Source organism: Scatophagus argus, chromosome 5 (assembly GCF_020382885.2).
Source record: "Scatophagus argus isolate fScaArg1 chromosome 5, fScaArg1.pri, whole genome shotgun sequence".
NCBI classification, from domain to species: Eukaryota; Metazoa; Chordata; class Actinopteri; family Scatophagidae; genus Scatophagus; species Scatophagus argus.
The window spans coordinates 9,075,479-9,093,008 of NC_058497.1; the positions used below are offsets into that span (position 1 = coordinate 9,075,479).

The 17,530-nt window shown below is 41.4% G+C and overlaps 4 protein-coding genes across 4 annotated transcripts; 2 read left to right on the forward strand and 2 right to left on the reverse strand.

Moving 5' to 3' along the window:
• Positions 1-28: 28 nt before the first annotated feature.
• cfap45 (cilia and flagella associated protein 45) lies at positions 29-3,867 on the reverse strand. Its single transcript, XM_046390357.1, has 12 exons — positions 3,608-3,867; positions 3,394-3,504; positions 3,193-3,311; positions 2,639-2,783; positions 2,390-2,560; positions 2,085-2,263; positions 1,696-1,825; positions 1,406-1,552; positions 1,185-1,298; positions 829-1,022; positions 459-683; positions 29-348 (listed from the first exon to the last, which is right to left on the reverse strand). The coding sequence occupies exons 1-12, from the start codon at positions 3,608-3,610 to the stop codon at positions 282-284; spliced, it is 1,605 nt and encodes a 534-aa protein (XP_046246313.1). The 5' UTR covers positions 3,611-3,867; the 3' UTR covers positions 29-281.
• Positions 3,868-4,273: 406 nt separating this feature from the next.
• slc37a4a (solute carrier family 37 member 4a) lies at positions 4,274-9,813 on the forward strand. Its single transcript, XM_046390372.1, has 9 exons — positions 4,274-4,428; positions 4,619-5,338; positions 5,561-5,793; positions 6,920-7,163; positions 7,613-7,771; positions 7,857-7,942; positions 8,608-8,721; positions 8,859-8,997; positions 9,269-9,813. Exons 2-9 carry the CDS (start codon positions 5,035-5,037, stop codon positions 9,433-9,435), a joined length of 1,446 nt encoding a protein of 481 aa, XP_046246328.1. The 5' UTR covers positions 4,274-4,428; positions 4,619-5,034; the 3' UTR covers positions 9,436-9,813.
• Positions 9,814-9,969: 156 nt separating this feature from the next.
• Positions 9,970-12,377, reverse strand: trappc4 (trafficking protein particle complex subunit 4). The gene is made up of 5 exons (XM_046390487.1): positions 11,991-12,377; positions 11,471-11,645; positions 10,945-11,048; positions 10,392-10,518; positions 9,970-10,241 (listed from the first exon to the last, which is right to left on the reverse strand). Exons 1-5 carry the CDS (start codon positions 12,163-12,165, stop codon positions 10,163-10,165), a joined length of 660 nt encoding a protein of 219 aa, XP_046246443.1. The 5' UTR covers positions 12,166-12,377; the 3' UTR covers positions 9,970-10,162.
• Positions 12,356-15,025, forward strand: rps25 (ribosomal protein S25). The gene is made up of 5 exons (XM_046390499.1): positions 12,356-12,472; positions 13,083-13,172; positions 13,299-13,482; positions 14,737-14,835; positions 14,958-15,025. The coding sequence occupies exons 1-4, from the start codon at positions 12,470-12,472 to the stop codon at positions 14,829-14,831; spliced, it is 372 nt and encodes a 123-aa protein (XP_046246455.1). The 5' UTR covers positions 12,356-12,469; the 3' UTR covers positions 14,832-14,835; positions 14,958-15,025.
• Positions 15,026-17,530: the final 2,505 nt, after the last annotated feature.

Sequence of the window (17,530 nt, forward strand, 5' to 3'; positions counted from 1 at the left end):
TCAGTGTGTATGAGATCAAGTAGTGATATCTCAAAAAGTCACTTTATTTTGTTTTATTTTTGCAATATACTTTCACATTCACATTCAAAGAGTCCTTTGAAACACCATACATTACTAAAATGTCAAATGTTAAAATCTCATCAAACAGCCATGAAACAACAATGAAATTTGTTTATAAGTTTGACTGGAACATTCTTATTACATTCAAATTATATTTATAATTGAAACATAGTTTTTCTCTTTAAATGAAACCGTGTAATATGTGCTGGCTGCATTTTGGATCAAAGTATGTAGGGCCGGGCCTTCCTTTCCACTTCACTGCAGTATTTTTCCGAGAGCCCTGTTGCCCTGCGCATTGACAAACACATCAAGGTTTTTCAGTTAATATGCACTCACATTCACAACAGAGCTTGTGTTTCCTCATAAGGCTGTCATTTCATTAACTTGCCCATACTCACTTGAGCTCTTTCAGCTTCTTCTCTCTGACCTCCTCGAGGCGCATACGTCTCTGCCGGGCTTCTTCAATCAACCGCTCAGCGTCCTTGAAGATCTCTTTGCGCTTGGCTATGGCTGACAGCTCACGTTCCTTCACCTGATGTCGGATGGCCTCTGCGTGACGATGCGCTTTCTGACGCCTCTTCTCCTCCTCCTCCTTGTCTTTGATGCTTGCTTCCTGTTGAGCTCTGTGTGGTGAAAGGTAGAAGAAAACTATTATTAACAAAATGGTTTAGGTGAATGTGTGAAATAGTACTTTTGAACTTTTTACTAGTACTTTTTTCTGTGGGTTGTTTAATCTTAAGGAAACATTTTTTTTTTCAAGTTTCTTACTTGAGCACCATCTCAAACTCCGCCTTCTCCCTGCCAGCCTCGATTGAGAGGAGGTGCTCTTTTCGATGAACCTGCTCTGAGCGATCTGCCCTCAGCATGGCTTCTTCCTGAGCCTTCTTCGCAGCCAGCTCTTTCTCTTTTTGCCTCCATTCTCGGTCTACACTTTCTTGGTGCCTTCGAGCACGGAGCTCATCCTGTCATTTGCACAGACACGCAGACGCACTAAATTTTGACATACTGAATGCCCATGGATCTGCATGGATGTTAAGTAGCTTTGAAGTCTGATGAGACTATGATAGGATGAAAATGTAGCAGGTACCACCTTGTAGTGATCAGCTGGTAGTTTAATTACTGACCTGCTCTGCCTTATAGTCTTTAGCCTTTTCCTGGCGAGCCCTCATCCTGGCAATCTCGAGCTCTTTCTCTTTCTTGATTCGTCTCTGTTCTGCTTCATATTCTGCCTCTCGCTCCTGCAGAGGTCATGAAACACCAAGAGTTATTTAACTGAGCTGTTTGGGTGTGGAGTTTAGTGATTGTCCATGGTCTGTCTATGGAGATAATTTGCTTGTCATCTGACCAGTTTGTTTCGGATGTACTCCACATCCCTCATGTCAGCCAGCTTCTCCTCCTCTCTTCGCTGCTCTTTGGCCCGCATGGTCTCGGCATTAATGCGCATGATCTCTTCCTGCAGATGTTGTTGCTCCTCCTTCTTCTTCTCCAAGGCCTGGAAGGAGACAATCAGTCTGAGAGCAAAAAGCCTCCAATGCAAGTGCATCACACATGTGGTTGCATATCCCTCTGAGCATGTGACTCCGTCAGTATTGTCATTTTGAGTGTTTGTGTGCATTGTCTCTGCATGTGCTCCACCTTGAGGTCTTCCAGGTTCATTTTCTCCTGCTGCTCCTGGATCTGCTGTCTCTCTTGCTCTTTCATCTCCTCCTGCATTTTCTGGTCCTCCAGACGTTTTTGAATCTGGTCGTAAATTTGTTGCATCCCACTGGAATACAGCACAGGCACAACACATACATGGTAACCATGTTAAACTGGAAGTCCTTTGTCTTTCCTGTTTGCCAGAAGGGAATCTTATTAGAAAGATTGTAGGTGGTTTGGGTTGATCAAATAAGCTAAAAGCAAGCATTTTTTTTCTATGCAAAGATGATATCCGGTTAGTCAAGTGTAAGAAAATGTTTTCATTCATCAAAGCGAATCAAAGCCTGAATGATTTTGTGTGTATCTCCCAGCAGAGCTGCCTTCACCTGATCCTCTGGTGCTTGCGCAGGTCATCAATCTGCTCCTCAGACTCCAATGCTTTGCGGCGTTCCACCTCCATCATGGCATCCAGACGCTTCTCCTCGTCTAACAACTCTGTCTGTATCTGTTTCTTCTCCTGAATCTGGGCATCACGTGTAGCTTGACACTGAGCACCAAGAATCAACTGATGGGACCACACACACGCACACACACACACACATATATATATATTGATGTACAGAGGACATTCCTACAAATAAAATCACAAGCACTGCCAGTGATTGATGTGTCGACCACAGCTGCTTCCCACCTGGTTGAGCTGCTTTATCTCTTCCTCTTGCTCCATCCTTAACACATTGGCCCGCTCCACCAGGTGCTGGGCATGCTCCTGGGCCTCGAGCTCCAGCTCAGTCAGGGCCTTGTTCTCCTTACGGGACAGGTCAGCTTCAAAGATCTGTCGCTTCCTTTCTTCTATAGCTCTCTGGATGAAAGAGAAATTTTTTAAAAAATGAAGGACTTGCATGGTTGCAAATTAAATGGCCGTGTGGATGTGTCCTACAATGTCTGCCTCTTTCTTCATCTGATAAGCCTCCTTCTGGGCCACCTTCTCCTCCTTGGTGAGGACCCGGCATGCTGAGGTGATCCGCTCAAACTCAGCTGAAGGCAGAATAATGGATTCTCCAGGAGGATCCTTGAATGGGATCCTAGCATGAAGACATGATGACTTGTTTTATGTGTTCTGTGCGTTTTAGTACTGCATTAAGAATCTGAATTGTAAGCACCTGTACAATGTTGTCACATTTTAGATTTCTATGACATGCTACCACTGGTGGAACGTTGTCTCACTTCACTGTGTACACTACTGTATACAGCTGAAATGACAATTTTAAAAAAACCCACTTGACTTGATACTATAGCTATGAATTATTAATGATTATAAATGATTATGATTATAAAGTAAAATTATACATTACTTGCTCTGCATAGTACTCACTTTTCAACTTTGCTCTATATTATTTGAATTGAATTTAGCTGCTGAAATTTGCATCTTCTAAAATGTACGATATCCTTTTTTATACACAAAAGCAAACTGACAGGCAAGTGCTGGCCAACCTGAGACTGCGAATGAGGTCTTTGGTGATGATTTGAACAGGCTCCTCGTCTTGGTTCCTCTGGGACTCATTCTTGGGTTTAGAGGCTGACTTTACACGTTTGTCCGGCTCCGATGATGCCTGGGCAGAGTTCGTTGGCAACATGTCACAAACCCACTCATAACTTATTAACTGTCTACCTTGCAGTACATGACACACTCACTGGTGTTGAGCTCCCAAACAGGGTTTCGTCCACCTGAGAGGTAGGTGCCAGCTTGCGGTAGCGGCGGCTATCAGAGCTGCTCCTTGAAGACCTTGAGCTGGATCCTAGTCTCTACAGGGATTAACATCACCACAAATGCTAATAAATAACCGTACAATACAGTAGAGTATGAAATATGGTATCGTATCGCTTCTTATTTTAACTTAAAACTTACCATGTTTAGTGATTGTAGTTAGTTCGTGTAGTTAGTGATGTCCAGGTTAGCTGAGAATGGATTAATATCTCCACCCCTAGCCGCGTTAGTCACTCTAAAGGTGTAGTTGTTGCAGTGTAGTTATGAACAAGATTCACGGATGAATAACACGAACTCAATTTTATGTCATAGATGTTAAGCTTCTTAACGTTTGATTGAAAGTGTGTTTGTTGTCTGTTGCCATGGGAACAGATGCGAGGGCTGGCAGAGGGACGGTACCAGATGACGTAACATCCTGTACTCTCGTTTTGTGAAAATCATGGTTAGCTAGGGCTAGCCAATTTTATGTGCAAAACGAGAAGAACAATAAATATACAGCAAAGAAAGGCTACAACATTAGCATCCTTAACTCAAACCGCGTTCAAAAATGCTATATTTGCGATATATTGTTATATATTATCAAGCATCCGATATTAGTCCTCTGCTCCCTGTTAGGCTGTGCAGCCACGCACTGCGCTTCAAGAACGACTTTTAATAAAGTGACAGGTTAAGTTGGAATTTGTTGGTTCAACACATATGTTGTTGATCTCTTATTTTTTACAAGGGTCTGTCACAGTTATGATTAATAACATCACTGCTGCTGAAACACGGCGTTGTATTAGCAGCCTTCCTGGATGGGCGGCACCGTTGAAATGCGGAAGCTTCATGCTCTAACCCTCCTCTGCCACCTTGACTTGAAGCGCTTCACAAACAGCATTGACACCACGCTATTGTTTTCGAGAAAGCACGACAGGCAAATAGCTGTGAGCTGGATACTAAAAAGAAGAATTGGACACACAGAGGTATACTGGATTGCTTCCACTAAAGACTATGTAGAATAAATATGCCTCGCATTCATACCTAATGTGAATCATGGGATCTAAAGTTTTAGCTTTACTTGACCTTAATATTCACGCTTACTTGCAGTTTGTTTCATGCCTTGCACAGATCTTACCAACAACTCACAATGACTGATTAATGTTTCTTTTTCAGCTTTGTAGGCAGGACTTCTGTCCGCTAGATCGTTTGCTGTTGAGGATCAACAGTTCACACACACACACACACACACCATCACTTGGAGAGGAGCCTCCCCCTGGCCTGTAATGACTATTGGACTTCCCAGTAAATCATTAACCACATCAATCTGCAGACACCCTCCATAACATCCTCAGATGGACAAACAGCAACAGAAAGAACAGCAAGGTCATTGTTCAAGTAGAAGGACCCTTTTTGTAAATAGGAGCCTAAAGAAAACAACAGCCCGTACACAGCATTGATGCCACGAACTGATTGGTGAATCCCTTTCCTACCCGTCTGGCTGGCCTGCAGCACATGGTAACACCCCAGATCTAATCAGCTTTTAGAAGTTGACCATTAACCCCCTGTACCGATCGCAAGCACCTCTCCACATGTCAGCGGCTGCTTCTGCACAGTGGATCCTGAAGCAAAGTTCACTGTCACAGGGAGCAGAAGTCTGTCGGACGGCAGGAGCTTGCTCCGTCCTCTGGATTTGTCCCCTATTTTTTCCAGTTTTTTGCTATTCTTATAGGAGTAAATCTGCAGCCATGGCTTCAGCAAGTTATGGATACTACAGAGGCACTATATTTCTGGCCATGTTTGTTGGTTACACGTTGTACTACTTTAACAGAAAGACTTTCTCCTTTGTGATGCCTTCTCTAATGCAAGAAATTAAGCTGGACAAGGATGACCTGGGTATGAGACATTGACTTTATGCTTGATTGTCATTGTAAGTTCTACATAAGAATAAGTGTAAATCATGATGGATAGTCTTACAATATAAAGATAGCATTTTTAGCAATAACGATTATATCTTCTTCCAAAAATCAGAAGTTTGACTTTTTTTAGAAACTTGAAAATTGTAAAAAAATAATAACATTTTATCTGCTCTGTGCACACTTCCCTACTTTTGTTCAGGCATGATCACCAGCAGTCAATCTTTGGCCTACGCTATCAGTAAGTTCATCAGTGGCGTGCTTTCAGACCAAATCAGCGCCCGCTGGCTCTTCTCTATTGGCCTGTGCATGGTGGGAGGCATCAACGTGTTCTTCTCCTGGTCCTCCACTGTCGCAGTCTTCTCTGCCCTGTGGTTCCTTAACGGTCTGGGCCAGGGCCTCGGCTGGCCTCCCTGCGGCAGAGTGCTACGCAAGGTACACAAGCCAGTATACCAGCTCTGCCGTGTACTGATATCTGATTCAAGATGGTTATTTTTCTTTTTCTCTCCCGTGTTACAAAGAAAAGACAGGCTCTGTAACTGACTTTAAAATGAACTGGGAACATGAAGTATGGCCTGGGTTCAGTTATAGGTATAAACACAAACCAAAAGTCAAAATATAAATATGTCACGCACTGACTACTGAGGAAACACATGCGATCCTTTTACATTCATGGCTGATAGTTTTCAGGACTCACGGAAAGATTTGACCTACTTAACAAATTAACAGAACAATTAAGTGATTTTTTTTATTGAAAAATATTTAATACTTAAAGTATTTTTATGTATATTCTTCTTCAGGACTTAGGAACATATAAACTTTATTTTGATGGCTTATTGAAAACTGACCTCTGCTTGTGTGGCTAATTGTTTTTTTGTTTTGGTTTGTTTTTTTTGTTTTTTTTTTTCTTTTTTGCATTTTTGATTTAGGAAGGATATTTTTCTCCTCTGCTGTATTTTAATTCATTAATCCAGGCAAATGTTTTTCTATATATATGGGCCCAAAGGGACATTCTACAGATGGAGCATCTGACATAAAATTTTGAGTCCTTAATGTTATAATTGAATATGAAATGAAGATTTAATTTTGGAGTGAAAGAGCAGTATGCAATCACCCCTTCATTCACACAGTAATACACAAGGTAGACCTGGTCCATATTTTTGAATAAAGTCACCAAATGCTCCTAAACACCCCTTCTCCTTAAAGCCACTTCAAACTTTTTTCCAGTTCTAATGTATTTCTGTGTTACACTAAGCATTAATAGCTAACAATCCTATGACTGCAGACCCATTGTTTTTAATTTAAATGCTGCTAAATTCGGACTGGATTCAGCAGAAAGTCACACATTTAGACGATGAACTCACTAATTCGTAGCCTGTCACATCATTGTGCAATACAGGAACTGTCAAATGGATGTCATTCGCTTACTACCTGCTGTCAGTGCAGAACACTGCATGGGTTCATTTATTTCTTCCCTCCTGGGTGTCCAAGACAAGATAATGATGCTCGCTGTCAACTCTGTCATGATTTCACATCATTATTCTCTCTTCTCTGCTGTCAGTGGTTTGAGCCCTCTCAGTTCGGGACGTGGTGGTCAGTTCTCTCCTGCAGCATGAATCTGGCTGGCAGCTTTGGCCCCATCATTGCCACAGTGCTGGCCCAGAGTTACAGCTGGAGGACGATTCTGTCGGTATCTGGAATGATCTGTGTAGCGTTCTCCCTCATTTGTCTCCTGCTCATCAAGAACGAGCCTAAGGATGTGGGGCTGCCCAATATAGAGGCAGCAGCCAAGAAGAGCAAAGGAGGTGAGACTGATTTTCACAGGATTATTTATATAACCCTTCAGGTTTAATAACAATCAGAAACATGCCGTTTCAGCCATTGCTTTTCTCTGACAGTGACTGAATTAGTATATCTGTAAGCAATACTCGGTTAATCCTTAACTCAGATGGGTGTGCATTTTCATTCAGCATGTGCCTCATGTGTTGTGACTTAAGGTCGGTGGACTCTGCACCCAGTGTGCCTCTCACAGGCCTCTTGTGGAAGCTGTGTCTACCTCATGCACAGCGAAGAGACAAAGTAGTATGTGTTGAGAAGACACGCATTTATCTGATCAGAAGCGGCGATTCCTCCCTTCCACACCTCTGTTATGTTACACTCATTGTGGCATGTTGGTGGTGCTGTTTCACATGCATACAGTAACATTGGACTGGCAAATTATTCTCCATGCTCTGCCTGTCTCCTGCTCCTCCAGGATCCTCCAGTGATGAAAGCACCCTGTCCGAGTTCCTACTGTCACCCTACCTGTGGCTGCTGTCTGTGTCCTACCTGGTGGTGTTTGGGGTGAAGACGGTCTGCACTGACTGGGGCCAGCTGTTTCTCATTCAGGACAAGGGCCAGTCTACGCTTATTGGTATGCAAAGGGAGACGTGCACTTTCTGTTGAGAAATATTTTAAGAGTTTTTATTTCTAGTGAATCACTGTATTATTCTTCATAGGTAGCTCATACATGAGTGCCCTGGAGGTTGGAGGTCTGTTGGGAAGTCTCGCAGCAGGTTTCCTTTCTGACAAGGCTGTGGCCAAAGTGAGTTTGTGGTTGGCAGCTAAATCACCCCAGTTAACCTGTTTATTGTTGGCTGCCCCAAGTGGGCTCATTCAGTTGCTTCTGTCGTGTGCAACATGACAACAGGTGCACATATCTACCTATATGCATTGCCTCCAAGATCAGCTACAGGCAACAGAGCTGACTGTATCATTACCCCAAATCCCAAAAGACTTTTGTAGGGAAGTACTGCTGATAATTATATATTACATGGTAGGGAAGTACTTCATTTTAACTTCCCACCACACTGATTGTTTTTGGATTGGTTTCGTGTTCCCTCATATCTTTATGAAATAACTTCCTTCTTTCTTTTAAGATGCAAGTTAGGCAAAAGCTGCTCTTAACTAGACCTGCACAATAAACAACAAGGTCATACACGTGTTACTGATTAGCACAGAGGAGGACTGAGTCTGTGAGAAAACTCACACATTTACTGTTATTAGGCACATGGAGGGTAAAAATGTTTGGACCACTCACTGTCATTGAATTGCACAATGTCTTTGCATACACAGATGTCTCAGCACCTTAAAATGACAATAGACTGCTTACACTTTTTGATTTCTATTTCATGACAATAAGAAACCAGTGCAATTCTGGTAATCGGCAGCAAAGCCAACTTGTCTTATATTTTTCCATATTTTGTACAGCAAGGCATGAGAATCCATGGCAACCCTCGCCATTTCATCCTGATCTGCATGATGGCTGGAATGTTTGTGTCCATGTACCTGTTCAGGGTCACAGTTACTCCTGACAGCTCACAGGTATGTGTTCCAACACTGACATCCCATTGGACACAAATTAATAACCAATGCAGTGAATGCACTTTAATAGGTGCATTTTAATATGCCGCTCAGTGTATCAGATTCATCATCGATTTATCTCTCATGTGTACGTTCAGGTGTGGATACTCAGCTTGGGTGTTGCTTTCGGTTTCTCCTCGTATGGACCAATAGCATTGTTTGGAGTTATAGCCAATGAGAGCGCCCCATCCAACTACTGCGGGACATCACACGCCATTGTTGCCCTGATGGCCAACAGTGAGTCAGTTGGTTCATTTCAGAGTCACCACAATGTGCATCAACTATGCGGGACGTTCACAAGCTGTTACTGACTGCTAAATGCCTTTTCACTAATAGTACAATTCCATACCAACAGTTTCTTAGTGATACTTTTACTTGGTGAAGTTTATATACTGCAAGATACCACACAGCTCTCCACAGGGCACTTAACATATTTTTGTGAAGCAGATTGAGACTTTATATTCTCCAATCCTCAACTTATGAATTTATCTGTTCCCACTCTCCTCAGTTGGTGGCTTCCTGTCCGGACTACCGTTCAGCACCATTGCAAAGCACCACGGCTGGGAAACGGCCTTCTGGGTAGCAGAGATCACCTGTGGGATCACCACTATTGGATTCTTCCTGCTGCGCAACATCCGAACAAAGATGGGTCACGTGCCCAAGAAGGCAGACTAAAAACATCACACATCATCCTCTGCACCAAAGGAAGAACTAGATACTTTCAGCCATCTCCGTATTTTCTTAGAGGTTGAGCACTTTTTCTTCAAACGCCTTTTCTACATACAGTATATACAGTCTGTCTGTAAACAGGGCACTAATAACTCAAGAGGCAAATGTGCATTATGTACGTCACATCACGAAATGTGGCAAAAAAACACAACTAGAGAAATGTTTTCTCTCCAAAGGCCACTGTAAAGTATTTCAATGATGAGAGCAGAAAACTGGACCCTGGTTTAGAAACTGGTATATTACACAATATCTGTGTTTTTAAAAAAATGTACTATTGAATCATGAATGAAATGACAATACACAATGGTCGTCTTTTTGTAGAAAGCGTGTGGTCTTCCTTATGAGAACAGTTAAAGTCTTGAATAAATGACACTTTAAGTTTTCACTTTCACAGTTCATGCTCAGGGCAGAGTAGACTACAGTTTAATCACTCATTAATTCAATATATATGGAACCAAAAACAAATGAAATAAGCAATGCTTACATACAGTATGTAATTTAATCTTCAAGTATTTACAAAACATATTTACAGTGTGTTAATTACCAGTCCAATACCAAATGGGGAAAAAGAAACAATGAAAATCCACCAACTGAGCTTTAATCCCAGTCAGACGAAGTCAGTGAATCTGTTGTGGTTAGAAATTATAGCACATTCTGTCTAGTGTTCTCTGGTTCAGGATCCAGCTCCAAAGTTGCCAGCTTTCTCCGCAATCTCCAATGAACTCTTCAGATTCTGATCAAAGAGTTCACACCTGAAAATCAAACATTTACAGATGACACAAGCAATTGGACACTGGACACTTAATATTTTATACTGAATGTAACAAGTACCATATATATGACTTTAAAACACATAACAACACAACACACTGGAAGGCCACGTCACCCAGCTTCTCCGTTACCTGATTGGCATTTCCAGAGAATAAAATGGGTTCTTGAGGGCAAAATCTGAATAAATCTCATAGATTTTCCTCAATAGTGCATCAATACCAGACTGGCGAGGATCTGCCAACACAATGAACTTTATCCCTGAAATGACAGATGGAACAAGGAGTGAGAAGTGAGAAATTTAAAGTAGCTACTGTCAAACATAATTAAATGAGGCATGTTCTTATTGAGTGGGTGGATTTTTAATGGACCAAAGTAACACAGCCTGCTTTTGTTCTGACAATGGTTTATGTCGATGTAGGTTCTCAGTCATCCAAGTCATTGTAGTTGAAGTGAAAGAAGCGAAGGCAACCGTATATCATTAGGTTGTTGAAGACATTTCAGCTCTCATCCGAAAGGCTTCTTCCTCTCAGCCTTTTGGATGAGAGCTGAAATGTCTTCGACAGCCTAAAGACATACGATTGCCTTCTCTTCTAGCACTTCAACAACAGTGGTTTATGACCAACAACAAGCTTATTGCGCTGGTCTTTGTCTTCGCCTACAGTAGCACTCACTCAAACCACTAACCTGTCAAAGTCTGGAAACAGTGGAGCTTGAAGACGTCCGTTTCTAGCATCTCGATCCCTGAACTGCCAACTTCAGGGGACAGCTGGGAGCCTATAGCAAACAACCTGGGTAAAAACACAGGGTGAGGCTGTTTAATGCAAAATACAACATCGCTTCTGATCACCATGCGCTGAAGCAATTTCATCAGTCCCCAAGACCACTGGTATTGTTAGATACTCTGAGTTTGGGCATCAGAACTGGTATCAGGGGAGAAAAAGATGGATCAGTGTGTCCCTTGTTAGCAAGACCCAGAGCTCTCTGCCATTCACTTTCATACAGAAAATAAGACTGTAAAAAGATGTTTTCTATTTCTTTTACTTGCCTTCACGGGAAGATAATAAATCAGAATCACAAAGAGGTGCCGAGTGAGTGCTTTCCAAATAAAATGTTGCTTGTCCTCGTCTCCTCTGGATGATTAAATGACTGACTCCACTGGATCCAACCCACTGCCCAGCCAGGGTAAATGTGAAACATGGATGTGACTTACGAGTGGAACATAGATGCTAGCATCAGCTTCTCATTGGAGCTCAGGCGTGCCCGTCCAAAGCGAATAGACACTGGATAATTTGCGGGATCCTTTAAGTATTCCAAGATGTCTTTTCCTTCAGCTGTGTTCTTTCCGACCACATCGACTCCATTGATGGACAGCAATGCATGGCCCACTAGGCAATGGCAACACACACATTTACGTCCCAAAACAAAGTCAGAATTTGTAAAATCATTCAGCTCAATGGTGAAAGATATCTAAGGAAGGAATTTTCACATCTACAGCGTTACAATAAGGGTACTTTGAATTCAAACAGACTGCAGAGTATAAACGTGTTAGCTAGAGCATGGGAAACTATCCACATTAATGCAGTCTGAAAAAGCGATTGGCATAGATGATAAACCCTTTCATCGGTACATACACTTTGACTATTTTGACTACTCTTACGCTTGAATAACGATAGCAATTCCCAGCTACCTACGTTAAGTAGCAATGGGCTAACCATATGCTAAAACGTTACCTCTGATTCCGTCCCGCTGTCCAAAAGATACGACGACCTTTTCATCGTGATGTTTAAGCACTAAATCTAAAGGATAGCTGAATGTCTTCTCAACCTCCGTCCTCGGGACATAATTGTCATATTGGTAAATTAAACCTCCAGCCTTGTTTACCACATAGACACTGAAGATCACCATTTTTGCAACGTCCTGCCCAGCTGACAAAGTGTCATGTGACCCAAAAGTCTTAAAAGATAGGAAAACCTAAAATGAGCTCATACTTTGCTAGTTTGAGCTTCTGGTTATTTTAATGTTAGTCACTGTTATACAATATTTTGTTGAGTCAATGAAAAGGATCGAAAGTAATGAATGCGATAAAAAAAAAACTGAGAAAAAACTCAATTTCCCACAAGTCCCTATACCATTTCCGCATATACAGGTTGTTCTAAGGGGCTCTTGCACGGGTGAACTTCCTTTCGCTCCGACATCTTGACGAGGAAACATGGTGAGGACAGTTATTACACGTTTTGTTGAACCCAGTTTAAAATTTCCCATATTTTCGGAACTCATTCCGACTTGAAATTACTCGGATTACCTGGCGACATCAATGTGCTTCCATACGCTGTGATAAGAGTGTGTGGATCACGCAAACGGCTGTTTAATTTTACTCATTTAGCAGCTGGCTAGTTAGCTAGCTAGCTTACTGATTCCACCACGCTTTCATGCTACACTGAGGTTTCAGAAAATAAGCCGAAATAAGTTGTCATTTATAATGACGTATACATTTTGATTATATCCTAAAGGCAATTTACCTCGACCTTACGTTAAGGTGATGTTTAAGAAAACTATAATCTCTTTTTTTACAATGAGAATAATCATTATGCTATTTGTGGTCCTCGAAAAGCTGAAGGCGAAGACAAGGCCATGTCGTGCAGACAAGTTAACATCAAGCGGGTGGCTCTGTTAGTCGGGCAGTTTTGTTATTCATTACCTGATTGCTGAAGCATCCTTACGAGATTTACAGACATTAAAGCATACGTTGACAGGCCCCTCATACAGCCTCATTCTGAGAGTGAGACGGTGTGAAAGGTTATAACCTATGGTTGTGTTCTCAGCCTCCCAAGCAAGACAAGAAGAAGGACACTGGGAAGTCCAAGAAGGACAAGGACCCAGTCAACAAGTCTGGAGGCAAAGCCAAGAAGAAGGTATGCAGTAGTTGATATTCATGCAGAATTGGTCCTTTTCAAGCGATATGGTTGCTGAATAATTTTTAACTAGAAACATTTTATGTTCCTAATCACTGACACAGCATGTTCTTTAATTCTGAGCAGAAGTGGTCCAAGGGAAAAGTGAGGGATAAGCTCAACAACCTGGTGCTCTTCGACAAGGCGACCTACGACAAGCTGTACAAAGAAGTTCCCAACTACAAACTCATCACCCCCGCTGTTGTGTCAGAGAGGCTGAAGATCCGTGGCTCCCTGGCCAGGAATGCCCTGCAGGAACTGCTTGCCAAAGGTGAACATATTTCCCCAATTCCCCCAAAATGGTGCAGACTGGATGAGGCAAAATACGTGCAGACATTTTAAAATTTGAGATGTTCTTGATGTGGGGTTTAACTCAAGGCAAGGCGATTTGCATCCTACCACTTGTTTTTCTGGTTGTCAAAACATAATGTAGTTTTGGTACATTGGGTTTATTATATTTTCAGTTTGCTTACTTAGTTTAAATAACTTAAGATCCATATTCATCTGTAAGTTAGTGCAGCAAAGTTATTTTGTTAAAGTGAAATTTAGACAAGATCGTAATAAAAAAAGATGATTACAACAAATCAAAATTTGTCACAATGGAAAACCTGGGTGCAGAGAAAAGCCATTTTAAAAGTTACATCTTAGAGCTGGTGCTGAATGTTTTCTTTGGCCTGTCAAGTAATCTTTGCTGCCAGAATACATATCTTTTGCATTAGGTGTAGTGGTGGAGAGGGATCGAACTTAGCCACCACAAAACTGCAACAATAACATTTTTTGACATCTACCACGCTTTGATGAAACCATAAGCGCATCCTAGTCATGTCCCAGTCATCAGCACCGCTTGTTGCCTCTAATATTTATTATATTTATATTTAATAATATAGCAGTTCTATCACTTGTTTGAAAATGACAGCTATTTGCATGGTTTATATGTAACATGACAACCACAAACATCACTAATTATGGCTGCAACACTGAGTTTGTCATTTTTTTGAAGTCATGAGAACTTTACTCTTCAAAGCGTTCGGAGTATAAATAGAAGAGGTCTGTGTTATTTCAAAACATTTTAATGATGATGTACTTTCTTGCATCCCACCAGGCATCAAGTGTCTTAATGTTTAACTTGTTTCAGTGTGTTTCTACATGAAACCCGCCACTTGTAATGAAAGAAAAGTTGTACTTTGCAAAATTTTATAATAACTGGTGCCAAAGTTTGTAGTTTTAACTGCAGGTGTTAATTTTGCCATCACTTATTGAGGCTGTCATATTCTCAAGCTGCGTGGCTGAAACATGTCAGTGTTTACACCTTGTCCTCTTTTAGTATTGGTGTCCATATGGCAAAGATGAATCTGGTAACTCTTTGAACAACATATTTAAGCGCTTGACTGACAGTTGAAATGATGTGCTGCATACAGTTTCTGGACAAGTGAGTTGCAGTGCAGACTAAGTGGTGATCAAATATAAACGTGTGGATTAAAAAGGTGACAACATGCTAACGGAACACGGTCCTGTTGTCTTTCAGGCATGATCAAACTGGTGTCCAAACACAGAGCACAGCTGATTTACACACGTAACACCAAGGGTGGAGACGAGGAGGCAGCAGCAGAGAAGGCATAATCAGGTACAACAGCAGAAGCATACATGTGCATGCATCGTATCTTGTTTTCTTTTCTATCTTTGTCTTGTTTTTAACGTTGCATCCACTGACCCGCAGCCTTTTTTTTTTTTTTTTTTGTCTTGCAGGTTCTCCTGTTTGCTTTCTTTGGATGAGCTGTTTGTAATGAAAGGTGAATAAAAAATGAAAAGACAAATTCTCAACTGTGTATTTTTTCACTGTTCATGTGGTGGGTATAACAAAGTGTGTACACTTTTTGGTCACATTTTAGTTACAGTAAACTCTGAGAGTGGCACCAAGCAGACAGCACAATTTCATAGTTCCCACAGTCTCTGAAGTCAGCTAATCTTTCTGTGTAAGCTGACACACAGACATACTGTGTTCACATGGGTTTCTGTTTTATGTTCTTCCACCTAAAAGGTTGCATGTCAGTTATAAGTAAGGTCATGTCAATATCTCCTGACTTTTCTGGTGAAGCTGGTTGCTGCTCTGGTGGTGCATTTAATGCTCCCTAAAGTTTGAATGACTTAACAAAGAATTAATACCTCAGTGGGCAGTCAGTGTGTCTTCTCTGCACAAATCAATCAAGTTCATGAAATTCTGACACTGAAAGCACTGAAGGTTGGAAAACATGCTCTCAAACCAAAGGAGGAGGCACTGCTTGGGTCAGATAGTGATAAAACATGAAGCAGATGCTCTGGATGTACCTGAAGGGAAACTTCAAAAGAGGCACGTTTATCTGATGTTCAAAAGTCAAGAGGGCTTTACTCGAGGATGAACCGCTTAGAAAATGGTGACCTCACGAAATGCATTTTTGCCATTACTCAAGAATTCATAGGCTAATTATTAAAAAATTTCACAAATGTCTAATAGAATAACAAGTGAGGATATTTCCAAAAGGTCAAAGTTCAGCTTCTTCAGGATGTTTTGTTGTTCTGGCCATTATGCAGCTGCATAACTCAGAAACATAAGAGGAGACAGTAACCATATTTCCTGCAGTATCCTGTTAGAAAGAGCTCCTCTGGGATGAGTGTTGCACTGACTTGAGTGTTCTGCCGGATGCGTTCACGCCTCATTTAGTGTGCCTGTTGTGTTCAATTATCAGCATCCTTGATAATGAAAGTCCCCAGTTCTGCAGCTACACTATATACCTAGTGTTGTCATCCAGTAAATTGAGAGGGACATTCTGACTCAACTGATCAGTGTAAGATGGATCATTTCTAACTTGGTGTGAGAGATTAATCGCTGTGTCGCCCATTTGTCTGTTAGAAGCCAAAGGCAGTGAAAGGTTATGAGATAGTGATAAGAAATGGCATGAAATTAAGCTGTCAGATGTCTGCTCAGGGCATGAAAGACACAGCAGTCTTGTGATGGATGCTGTCAGATGTCCCTTTGTCACCACGCAGCACTACCTCAAGCAGCAACAGCAACACAAACCGCAGGATGGACACCGCTGATAGATGACTACCGTTAGCTCCTCCAGCTTCTGCCTGTGAGAACACAGACATTTAATGCTGTTTTTCAATGGAGGCAACTGCGCACAGATATAACTCACGGGTGGCTTTTTGACAGACCTACTTTCACACATTCAAGTATTGCAGTTTTTCTCGTCTTTGTTGGGATCCTTTGTTGGGAGTCTGTTTGTTGTCTGGATTGTGCTACTTCTGCACAGATATGTCTTGGCAGCAATGAATGAACTTGATAGTGGTGTTATTTACTTAGATTTATTAGACACAAGCATTTGCTCCTTCACTTTATCAGGGATAAATGAAAGGTTTTGTAGTGTGCTGGTTACTTGTAGGCACATGGTGCTCTGCCATTGTTAACTAAGCCATACATGTCCAGATCTTTGCAGAAACTATTCTCGTTTATGTGACAGAGCAGATCGTGCTGTCTTTATCTTTTAACTCTATATTGTCTATACACATGAAGTTTTCAGTGTAGCCCAGGAGCCCATCTCAACATGGAGCTATAACTTCCTAAATGGTTCACTCAGTGTTTGTAATAATATTGGACCTTTTGAAATATAATGGAATAAAAATAGTCTGTAATTTTCCTGCTGCATCACAGAAAATCAATGGAGTGCCAACTCTGTAAATTCTTATATTTATTTGTTTATAAGTACATCACATTTTTTAAAGGCTCTGCAAACCTGTGCTTTCAGTTATTGTGGCTGATTGGTCATCTGTGCAGGTTGAAGGTGGGTGGGGCGGTAAACTAAACCCTATGGAAAGTACCCTCACAGCCCTCAGTCCACTGCAAGTGTCTTGCACCTAGCTCTCAAAAAAGGGTGTGACATCACTGTGAATCATAAACAAATGTGAATTGTAAACAATGCATGAGAACCTGCTGCTGCATTTTACAGACCAGGCTGACCTAACAGGTGCTACAAAGTTAACAGGGAGTCATGGAAATAATTTAATTGAGCTCAGTGTACGGACACCCACGCAATCCTGAGAAAAGACAGGCCACAATAATAGGTTTACCGCAGCTGTGTAGGTCCTCTAAAGTGATATTTTTAAATATTTCATAAAGTTAAATAAAGGCTGAGGTAAACATAAAAACATCACACAAAGAGAACTGGCGTGTCCTGAAATTTAACAATGGCTTAATTTGTTTTAGCTGCAGCCATCAGCATCGCTTATGACAACTCAAAACAGACCTTTTTTTTTTCTTTTTTGGTTACAGCAGACATTTTGGC

What these genes read in the sequence shown, in the direction of transcription:
- cfap45 (XM_046390357.1), bottom strand. An exon ending in AGATAAAGCAGCTCAACCAG is followed by an intron (nt 2,264 to 2,389) that starts GTGGGAAGCAGC and finishes TGGTCCCATCAG; the next exon opens with TTGATTCTTGGTGCTCAGTG. An exon ending in AAGACTATAAGGCAGAGCAG is followed by an intron (nt 1,023 to 1,184) that starts GTCAGTAATTAA and finishes TGCAAATGACAG; the next exon opens with GATGAGCTCCGTGCTCGAAG.
- slc37a4a (XM_046390372.1), top strand. Translation starts at nt 5,035, where the DNA reads ATGTCAGCGGCTGCTTCTGCACAGTGGATCCTGAAGCAAAGTTCACTG. An exon ending in GCTGGACAAGGATGACCTGG is followed by an intron (nt 5,339 to 5,560) that starts GTATGAGACATT and finishes ACTTTTGTTCAG; the next exon opens with GCATGATCACCAGCAGTCAA. An exon ending in GGGCCAGTCTACGCTTATTG is followed by an intron (nt 7,772 to 7,856) that starts GTATGCAAAGGG and finishes TATTCTTCATAG; the next exon opens with GTAGCTCATACATGAGTGCC.
- trappc4 (XM_046390487.1), bottom strand. Translation starts at nt 12,165, where the DNA reads ATGGTGATCTTCAGTGTCTATGTGGTAAACAAGGCTGGAGGTTTAATT. An exon ending in ACAGCGGGACGGAATCAGAG is followed by an intron (nt 11,646 to 11,990) that starts GTAACGTTTTAG and finishes GCCATTGCCTAG; the next exon opens with TGGGCCATGCATTGCTGTCC. An exon ending in CTGTTTCCAGACTTTGACAG is followed by an intron (nt 10,519 to 10,944) that starts GTTAGTGGTTTG and finishes CTGTCATTTCAG; the next exon opens with GGATAAAGTTCATTGTGTTG.
- rps25 (XM_046390499.1), top strand. An exon ending in GAGGCAAAGCCAAGAAGAAG is followed by an intron (nt 13,173 to 13,298) that starts GTATGCAGTAGT and finishes AATTCTGAGCAG; the next exon opens with AAGTGGTCCAAGGGAAAAGT. An exon ending in GCAGGAACTGCTTGCCAAAG is followed by an intron (nt 13,483 to 14,736) that starts GTGAACATATTT and finishes GTTGTCTTTCAG; the next exon opens with GCATGATCAAACTGGTGTCC.